This window comes from Eriocheir sinensis, unplaced genomic scaffold (genome assembly GCF_024679095.1).
Source record: "Eriocheir sinensis breed Jianghai 21 unplaced genomic scaffold, ASM2467909v1 Scaffold681, whole genome shotgun sequence".
Classification (NCBI taxonomy): domain Eukaryota; kingdom Metazoa; phylum Arthropoda; class Malacostraca; order Decapoda; family Varunidae; genus Eriocheir; species Eriocheir sinensis.
This window is the reverse complement of record NW_026112033.1, coordinates 42187-52777: the sequence shown is the minus strand read 5'-3', so window position 1 is coordinate 52777 and position 10591 is coordinate 42187. Positions and strand designations below refer to the sequence as shown.

Sequence of the window (10591 nt, the reverse complement as noted above, 5' to 3'; positions counted from 1 at the left end):
TGGCTATAGTGTAGTCCCCTATATCATAAAAATATTATTCGTTTTTATTGTCTGTTAAAATTGATTTATCACCTCATTCTGTTTCAGGGTACTGTAAGGATAATAAAAAACCATGTTGTCATTTTTTTCATTCACAGCTAACTGGTATTAATTTGAAGAAATCCAAGATGGCTGCCACGAGACATCGCAAATACAGTTTTTGCCATATCTTCGGATCTAGATAAGATACAAACATGTGTAATATATCCATTTCTATGTTTTCAGACACAAGGAAGTCATTTATGACAATGATTTAACCCCAAAATGCACAAAAGCTTATGTAGAGTACGTCTACTGGCCAAAATGGAGCTGGTCGCCAAGGAAAATGAATCAATTTCTCTAGCCATATAAGACTAGTACCATTTCTGATAACTGATATTGACAACAACATATAATACGTGACGAGATCGGACAAAAACTTTTCGAGAAGTTCACCACAGAGCGCATCATTAAAGGGAAACTTTCTGTGTGGGAAAAGATGACAAAAAAGGAAACTGCGAACATTCAAAAGTGTGAATGCCACTGCAGAAATCAGGTCAGATGACAAGCTCATAAAGCTTAAAGAGGAACGAGGACTGCTGCAGAGGTTTATCGTTATCTCCAGAAGTCGGCCAGAACTGGATTTGAAACAGTGTGTTGGCACTTATGAATTTGGTATAGTTCCTCATTCCTTGTTCGCTTCCGATGGCTCCCTTCTACTGGCATACGACAAAGCAAAAATCCTGCATCACCTTGAGCGATTGATTATACGTGAGGAACAGGATTCAGGTGGTGAACACAGTGAACAACTCTCAACAGGCACAAATTCGTCAGAATTTGTTGTAATGGAACAAATTCCGACTGTTGTTCAAGAGCCACAGGGGAGTCATGAGGGAACTCGCCCCAGAGTTATCATCATCGATGGGATGGCTATTGTAAACGGTATTTCCAAGACAGAACAAATCCGAACTTGCGGTGACTTCGCTCAAGCATTCATTGAACGACTTGAACATATTGCGAGATCCTACGATGAGGTGAGGCTGGTGTTTGATAGATACATTACCAGTTCTCTGAAAGACAAAATGCGTCGCAAGCGGACAAAGGGCAAGTCTACCTACTATCATATCAGAGACAGTACCGTGATCAAAAACATCTCACTCAAGGACTTCCTGTCAAATGTGAAGACGAAAGCAGAGCTCACGGAATACTTGGCTACAAAGTGCATCTCTTACAGCAAGGCCCATACAGAAAAGCTGAAGAAGTTTCTTGTGACGTCTGGAACTGTGACAAAGGGAAACACGAGTGTCCCTGCGCAGCTGCTCACACACAGCCAAGAAGAAGCCGACACACTTGTGATATTACATGCTCTCACAGTTGAGAAACATGCTGAAGTCACCATTGATTCACCAGACACTGACATCTTCATATTGTTGATTCACAGGTGCTCTGAACTGCCACTTGACACCCGATTTCTGACTGGAAAAGGAAAAACCCGGCGGAGTATTCCAATAAAGCAGATATATGACGCGCTTGGAGAAAAACGTGCATCAGCGTTGCTGGGATTTCACACGTTCACAGGAACTGACATGTCTGGACGATTCGCTGGCAAAACTAAGGAATGGTGCTTTAAGGTATTCTTGACCTGCGACGAGAAGATATGGAAAGCCTTGGAGTCTTTGGGACATACAGACCTCTCAGCAGACACATACACACACTTGGAACGTTATGTTTGTCTCCTGTACAAATCCAAAGTACATACAAAGTTGAAGGATCTCCGCTGGTACCTCTATTCTAACCGCGCAGCGCAGGGAGAGAGCCTACCACCCACAACCGGAGCACTGAATCTACACATCCAACGAGCCAATTATATCGCCATAATTTGGAGGAAGGCAACAGAAAGTCACCCATCTCTTCCGTCACCAGTGGAATACGGTTGGCAGTTACTTTCGGATGATGGACCTTACATAGCCATTCGGAGTTCGGACCCTCCAGCACCGGAAGCCGTGATGAACCTCATCAAATGTGGGTGTAAGAAGGGATGCACAGGCCTATGTAGCTGTCGCTCCAACAGCATCCCATGTACGGAACTTTGTGGGTGTGTGAACTATCAGTGTGACAACAAGCCAAGTACGCATGAACCGCTTGTGATGGACATGGACGAGAACGACGAATGGAACAGAGATTTTGTTGATTGAGGCTTACCTGAGCATTAATCGTGAGAATTATGTGTTTGTGAAATAGGCGTTCCGTGTGAGTAATTAACTAATTATTTGCTTCTTAATGTGTACTGTGATTGGAAAAAAGCTAGGTGTTTGGATTATCGCATCTATGTATGAGCAGTTTGTCAATAAATGACCCCACTTTAAGTGGGGTCATTTAACCTAATATATGTCCCTTACAGGTATTTTCATGCAACTTTCATTGAAAATAATGTTAAAATTGACATCCTTGTGTTCGTAAACATCGGAAATGATATATTACACATGTATATGGCATATATATATCCAGAGATATGACAAAATATGTAATTTGCGCATTTTTTGGCGGCCATGTTGGATTTTCTCGATTTTTTTATCAGTTGTGCGTAAAAGAAAAAATGACAACATACCTTATTTTGATGTTCATGTTACCCTGATACAGAAATAAGTGAGAAATCAATTTTAACAAACAACAAAAACGAAATTGCATATCGACCTACACTAAAGTGGTTTATGGGAGGCTCGCCCATCAGGCAAGTCAGCATTACAGTACAGTTTCTGATATCATATTAACCCCTCAACGCATTCTTCACCTGACCTGAGTGACCTGACCCCAGATCATTGCATGGGCATGAAAATACAGTACAGAGCCCATTTATCAACACCATATTTCATCACACCTGGCCTTCCATTGGACGGAAGTGGCGGCCACCGGTGGCTCATAAGAACATAAGAACATAAGAACGCAGGAGTCTGCAAGAGGCCAGTAGGCCTGTACGAGGCAGCTCCTTTGACCCTAAGCTCCCGTGTATCTAACCCCACCTAATATCGCTGTCCATGAATTTATCTAGTCTATTTTTGAATGTGACAATTGTATTGGCACTCACCACATGACTGCTAAGCCTATTCCACTCATCCACCACCCTATTAGTAAACCAATTTTTGCCTATGTCCCTGTTGAATCTGAATTTATCCAGTTTAAATCCGTTACTTCGTGTCCTACCCGGTTCTCTTACCAACAAAACCTTATGAATGTCTCCCTTATTAAAGCCCTTCATCCATTTATAAACCTCGATCATGTCTCCACGCACCCTTCGCCTTTCTAGAGAATGCAAGTTTAACTGTTTGAGTCTTTCCTCGTATGGCAAGTTTCTCAACCCCTGAATCATCTTAGTCATCCTCCTCTGCACCGATTCTAACATTTTGATATCCATTCTATAGTAGGGTGACCAGAACTGAACCGCATAGTCAAGATGAGGTCTAACTAATGCTAAATATAGTTTGAGGAAGACTTCGGGGCTTCTGTTGCTTACGCTCCTTGAAATAAATCCCAGTACCCTATTAGCTCGATTTCTAGCTTGAATGCATTGTGCCCTTGGACGGAGATCAGAGCTCACTAAGACCCTAAATCCTCTCGCACCCAGACCTACTTATGAGAGTGTCATTTAAGCAATAGTTATGTGAGGGGTTGTTCCTACCTACACTCAGAATACTGCACTTCCCTACATTGAACTCCATCTGCCATTTATCCGCCCAGTCATATAATCTGTTGAGTTCACCTTGGAGAATACTAGCGTCCTGATCCGTCTCAATTACTCTACCGATCTTGGTATCATCTGCAAATTTACTAACATCACTACTAATTCCTGTGTCTAAGTCATTGATATAAATAATAAACAAAAGTGGACCTAATACCGAACCTTGTGGGACCCCAAACGTAACACATCCCCAGTCAGATCTTTTACCATTGATTTGCACTCTTTGCTTCCTATTGCTAAGCCACGCCTTGACCCAGTTCAAAACTTTACCCTCTACTCCGTGAGCCTGTAATTTAAGCAACAGTCGTTGGTGAGGAACTTTGTCAAACGCTTTACTAAAATCAAGATAGATTACATCATAATTTTCATCTCTGTCAACCGCCTCAAATACTTTATTGTAGAAGGACAAGAGATTGGTGAGGCATGACCTACCTTTTGTGAACCCATGCTGCGAGTCGTGAATTAAGCTATGTTTCTCTAAATGCTCCAGAATGTTCCTGGCTATTATGGACTCCAGCATCTTCCCTATAACCGATGTTAAGCTAATTGGGCGATAGTTTGAAGCAACTGACCTGTCCCCCTTTTTAAAAATCGGCGTCACATTAGCTACTTTCCATAGGCTCGGCACATAGCCAGTATTTACCGACATCTTAAAGATGTCGGTTAGTGGGTCTCTGATTATATCACCTAGCTCCTTTAATACCCTCGGAAATATCCCGTCAGGACCTGGCGACTTGTTCTTCTTAAGCTTATCTATCTCATCCTGAACTACTTGCCTGGTAATGATTATAATCCTCAATTTATCGCCATCCCCGCCCTCGTACACCTGAACTCTTTCCGGTATAGTCGTTCGATCCTCCTGTGTGAATACTGAAAGGAAGTAGTCGTTCAACAATGTGCTCATATTTTCGTAATTTTCTACTAGCTCCCCTGTGTTTGATTTCAGCGGTCCAATTTTCTCCCGTGTTTTTGTTCTATACATCTGAAAGAAGCCCTTAGGATTACTTTTCGCCTCATTTGCTACTTTGATCTCATAGTTCTTTTTGCTATCCTGGTGTTTTCTTAACTAATCTAGATAGTTCGACGTACCGGCCCCTGAGATGTGTTTCCCATTCTTTATTTTCTGATAAATTCCCTTCTTTAACCCAATCTCGTGTTTTAGTCCACGAGTCATCCACTTAGGATCATTGTTTTCTTTTCTAAGTGTTCGCTGTGGTATATGCTGTTCTTGCCCCTCTACTATTACTCTAACTAAATTATTGTAAGACATTTCTACCTGGTTCTCCTGGCTCTCCAATCCGCAGTTCTGGCCCTCATGAATCCCTAAATTATCCCAGTTTACCCCTTCAAGATGTCTTCGAAGCCCCTCGTAGTTTGCTCTTCTAAAATCTGGCACTAACACTGGGTTTGGATCGCGGGTTACCGCCCAGTCTAACCTAAAACGAACCGTTCTGTGATCACTATTTCCTAACTCTCCGCCCACCTCCAACTCACGTAGCAAGTTCCCATTATTGGTTAGGACTAAGTCTAATATGTTATCTCCTCTGGTAGGCTCAGTAACTACCTGCTTAAGGAAATTATCTTGTATAACTTCAAGAAAGTCCTCGGCTTCCAGGTCACCCACTAGATCTTCCCAGTCTATATTCCTATAATTAAAGTCCCCATTACGCAGACATTTCCACTCATACTCCCCTGCCAATCTCCTGTAGTAATATACTCGTGTCCTGCCTGTTAAGGTTGGGTGGCCTGTATATAACTCCTAGAGTTAGTTTTTCTTTCCCTTTGTAAACGTCCACCCAAACTGATTCTGAATCCATGTTAGTTTTGACTGAGTTGTTAACTAAACATTTAAGTGAGTCTTTAACATATAGCGCAACTCCACCTCCCTTTCTGCCCATTCTGTATTTGTGAAACATCTGATAACCCGTTATTTCAAATTCTGACCTAAAATTTCTATTAGCAAAGTCTATCCATGTCTCAGTGATCGCTATTATGTCAAAATTTTCTGAACAAGCTTCACCCCTTAGTAAGTCTATCTTGTTTCTGAGGCTCCTGCTGTTAGTATAGAAGATTCTTAGCCCGTCCTCTGTTACTCCTCTAGAATTACTTCTAAGCTGCCTGGTTATATTATGAGCTAGTTGTCCCCTCCCATTAATCCTCCCATTGCTCATTACTCCTCCCCCTCGCCTATACTAACAAATCCCCCAGGGTACCAAGTGCTCGCTCAAGGGAGTCTGAGAGAGCCTCAACACCCTTGAACGTCAAGTGTATCCCGTCACGGGCGTAGAGGGCGTCGTTGCCAAAGAAGAGGTCCCAATTGTCGACGAACAGCCACCCATTGCGCCCGCAGTGCTCAGCAAGTCTGCTGTTCACTGCTATCGCCCTGGACAGCCATCCATCGCCAACGCCCCTCCTTGGCAGGACTCCACACACTACTGGTGACCCACCAGCGTCACGTATCCTGCCTAACAATTCTCTAAAACGCCTGAAAAGGTCCTCGCTTGGCACACGAGAAACGTCGTTTCCGCCACAGCTGAGAAAGACAATGGGGTTCGATCCCTCGCTTGCCATACACGCCTCAATCCTGTCTGATATATGGCCCACCCCTGCCCCTGGGAAACACACCCTCGTCCTGTTCTTATCCTTGGAGCAAAAATACCTGTCAACATAACGAACCTGACTATCACCAACAACAAGAACCCGACGGTCGGAAGGGGGCCAGGAGGGGTGGGTGTCGGGGGTAAGGTAGAGCGGTAAGGGTGGGGAGGGACCTGCTGTGAAGAACGAGGAGAAATTGTGGAAGAGGTGGAAGGTGGAAAGGGGGAGGAAGAGGAAGAAGGAGAAAGGGAGGGTGAGGTGGTGGAGGGAGGAATGGACGAGGAGAGGGAGGAGGAAGAGGGGGAAAGGGAAGGTGACGGACAGGTGTGGGAGGGAGGGACGAGCGAAGAGGCGGAGGACAAGGAGGAGGGAGAGGAGGAGGAGGAGGGGGAGAGTGGAAGAGGGGAGAGGGGACGGAAGAGGAAGGCGAGGAATTTGAGGCGGAGGAGGAGGAGGGGGAGGAGGAGGAGGAGGAAGGAGGAGTAGGTGAAAGGGAGAGTGAGGTGGGGGAGGGAGGGACGGACGAGGAGAGGGAGGAGGAAGAGGGGGAAGGGGAAGGTGAAGGACAGGTGTGGGAGGGAGGGACGAGCGAAGAGGCGGAGGACAAGGAGGAGGGAGAGGGAGAGGAGGAGGAGGAGGAGGAGGAGGGTGGGCGGGGAGAGGGGAGAGGGGGGACGGAGGAGTATGAAAGCTCCCGTTGGAAACAATGCTTTACAGTGAGTGGCGGCCACTGCGGGTGGCGGCCATTGCTACGCGAGCGAGCCACCGTCAAACCCGGTGACGCCACCGGGCAGCTGCCGTGGCCTCGTGTGAAAGGCACCATTGAAAAATATGTGAGGTAACTGGTGACGGTCACTGGTGACGGCCACCGGTAACCTCGTGAGAAAGAGGCCTTGAACACGAGCATTGAGGATTGGTAAATGTATACCTGACGTCATGGGGGAGGAGCTGGGAGGGTTGAGAACTGAGAGGAGTCTGCTCGTGGCCGTGGAGAGCGAGAGTGCGCGTGTAGTATCTCGATTTTGGGGGGTTAATATGGCTTTGTGTGTGGCAGATGGGCGCAGCAATCACTTCAGGAAGGACAAGAGTTTATATGGATCCCCTTGTGAGCTTGAAGATAGATGGAATAGTAGCGTAACCTCTGCAGAAGTTATTGGTACTCACTGGATGACTCAAGGATGTGTCGGGTAAGTGATGCTCTAGTCTCTTGTGTAACAAGTGTTTTTTTCCCTCGTTGATATAAATCGTATGTGCTTCAGTTCATAGGGGGTGAGAGTAAGAATAAGACTACAGTAACAGACTGTCTGCAATGTCGGCGAAGACTATGCCAAGGGAGTGTGTTCAGCGCGTACGAGTAGGTTTGGGCAGACTGAAGCTTCGCCGGGAATGAGCACCGTAGTAACGAGCCACCTTGCCTGTTACCTTCTATCGAGCTGTTCCGCTTTGTATCGCTGCTTAGGTCCTCCTTGGTACTGCTTTACACTTAGGGCCTGTTTACACGAGGCGTTTCTAACGCGCGTTAGCAAACGCGCGTCAGATTCACGACCGTTCACACGAGGCGTTTTCTAACGCCGCGTTAACGCCGCGGTTTTGTTTGTGCGTGCATATGTATGAGCCAGACAATGCAGAGAGAAGACAGTACCAACCAGGATGGACGTAGAAGAGGTATCATGTGCTTGGCTCTTGCATCGCCGTTTGAAGCGGCGCAAGCGGTGAGAAAGGAGATATTGGATTCATCCAATTTTACGAGACAAACTTACCCATGGCATGTATGCAACCTTGTACCCGAGCTTAAGACAACATGAAGCCAAGTTTTTTAACTATTTTAGAATGTCAGTGAAGTCCTTCGATGAGCTGCTTGGACTTATCCAGGAAGAAATATCTTCATGCAACACCTTGATGAGGGATGCTATCTGCCCAGAAGAGAAACTTGTCATATCATTAAGGTGAGTTTTTATTGAAAATTACCATTCTTTACAATTTAATTGTTTCCTCTCAAAGTGAAAACATCATAACACCAGGCGAAATTGGAGTGAAATATAAAATAGGGAGAAGATAAGTTATTCCTTCTGTTTTCACATTTGAAGAACATTGGGTGAAAACTCAACATTTGGCACACACTTTTACGATTTGTTTTTATTACTGTTCAAAAAGATCTATGTAGTCTGACTGTGTGTCAGAACCATGACTTGTTGCACCTGGTGAAGGAATCATGGGATGAACTTCTGAAGGTGATGATGGTGTGTGTGGGTTGTATCCTGATGGACCTGCAGTTGGTGGATTGTGTGGGTGTGCCTGGTGGACTGGTTGTATGTTATATACCGAGTTGCTTGGTGAAGGTGTGGGGCACACGCGGGTATATGGTATATGGGGTTGACCAGTGTGTCCTGAGTAATGTGGAAATGGTTGAGTAAAGGAGTTTGCATACTGAACTGGCTGTATTGGATGCTGAGTTCCAAGTGTCTGAGCACGATGAACTACATTTAGTAGCTCAATTTTGGTCATTAAACGACTGCTTTCTGGCACCTTCTTCATTTCTTTGTAGAGTGACAAGCAAAATAATTTATCCTCATCATTCTGTTTTTCTTCTTCATTTTGTCTCGCCAACAAACTTCGTTCCAAAATATTAGCGATATGCAGATCACCTGGATTTAGCTTCATTTTTTTCTTTGTTGATGTAGATGTACTTCCCTTCTCGCCATGTTCTCCTGTCACATCAACGTCATCACACAGTCCGTTCCCATCATTTTCAATATTACTGATAGTTTCCTTATTGGAAAGTGAACCTTCAAGAAACTGCAGTCTCCTAAAATATATGTAGGTGCCCTTTCTTGCCTGTGACCTGGATAGTAGAGTCTTTTGTCTCTTTAATTCCCTTCCGAAGTTATCTCGCAAATGCTTCCACTTCTTTTGCAAGGACTGGGCTGAAAAATAATTGTACAAAATACTTAAGTGTCACAGAATTTTGAATGTTTATAGCGTATAAGAAAAATATTTTTTTTGTGTGTGTGTGCGTGCGCGGAGAGAGAGAGAGAGAGAGAGAGAGAGAGAGAGAGAATAGCCTATCCTAGAAATTAAATTTATAATGCTATCTTTCTCTGTAGGTACTTGGCCACAGGATGTTCTATTGCTGACCTGCATTATGGATATCGAGTCGGGAAGGCAACAATATCAAGAATATTGCGACAAGTATGTGCAGCCATATGGGATAGACTGAAGACGATGTGCATGCCAGAAATGACTAAACAGAAGTGGGAAGACGTGGCAAAAGGATTCCAGAAGTATGCTGACTTTCCTAACTGCATTGGTGCAATTGATGGTAAACACATCAGATTAACCCAACCTACTGGTACAGGATCTTTGTACTATAATTATAAGTCCTTCTTTTTAACTGTGTTGTTAGCTGTATGTGATGCTAATTATTCATTTATCTGTGTGGATATTGGTGCATATGGGAAAAGTAGCGATGCATCAATATTTAACAATTCCATCATGTACCAAAAACTTGTGGAAAATAAACTAGATATACCAGGGCCAAAGCCTATTTCCACCGCTGAGACATGTTTCCCTCATGTAATTGTTGGAGATGAGGCCTTTGGAATTATGGAAAATGTAATGAGGCCCTACAGTGGAAAACACCTAGTACACAAGAAGAAAATATTTAATTACATATTATCTAGAGCACGCAGATACATTGAATGTACCTTTGGTATCCTAGCTAACAAGTGGCGCATATTTCACAGACCTATCAATGTTAATATAGACTTTGCTGAAGAAATAATAAAGGCATGTTGCATGTTGCATAATTATGTTAGGGCAAGAGATGGATACAGGTATGAAGATACACTGTTTCAAGTACCATTGGTAGGACTACACGACATAAATGCACCTAGGGGAGCCATGTCTGCAAACACAGCAAGGGATAAATATGCAGATTATTTTATAAATGAAGGCAAACTTGCATGGCAGGATGGAATGGTTTAGATTGGCGAGAAACCCATGTTGCTGCTGAGTTGTAGTGTACAAGTTGAAACATACAAAAATAAAGTTATTTTGTTAACTTACCAATAAGTTGTTTGTCCTTCACCTCTCTGAACTACAGAAGATATCTGTTATTTCTTCCCAACATTTTTTTTTCAACTGTCGATCTTTATAGTCCGGAGACTGCATATCCCATATGGCTGGACGCGTCTGTATTTCATGTATGAGAAGGTCAGTATCAATTGCCTCAAGCCTCTG

General features: G+C 44.0%; 1 protein-coding gene across 1 annotated transcript; it reads right to left on the bottom strand.

Moving 5' to 3' along the window:
- Positions 1–8308: 8308 nt before the first annotated feature.
- Positions 8309–10254, bottom strand: LOC126993822 (uncharacterized). The gene is made up of 3 exons (XM_050852964.1): positions 10242–10254; positions 8722–9276; positions 8309–8598 (listed from the first exon to the last, which is right to left on the bottom strand). Exons 1-3 carry the CDS (start codon positions 10252–10254, stop codon positions 8492–8494), a joined length of 675 nt encoding a protein of 224 aa, XP_050708921.1. The 3' UTR covers positions 8309–8491.
- Positions 10255–10591: the final 337 nt, after the last annotated feature.

Excerpts from the sequence above, each read along its gene's own strand:
- LOC126993822 (XM_050852964.1), bottom strand. Across the intron at positions 8,599-8,721 it reads AGGACACACTGGTCAACCCC|ACACACCATCATCACCTTCA; the intron begins ATATACCATATA and ends GATACAACCCAC.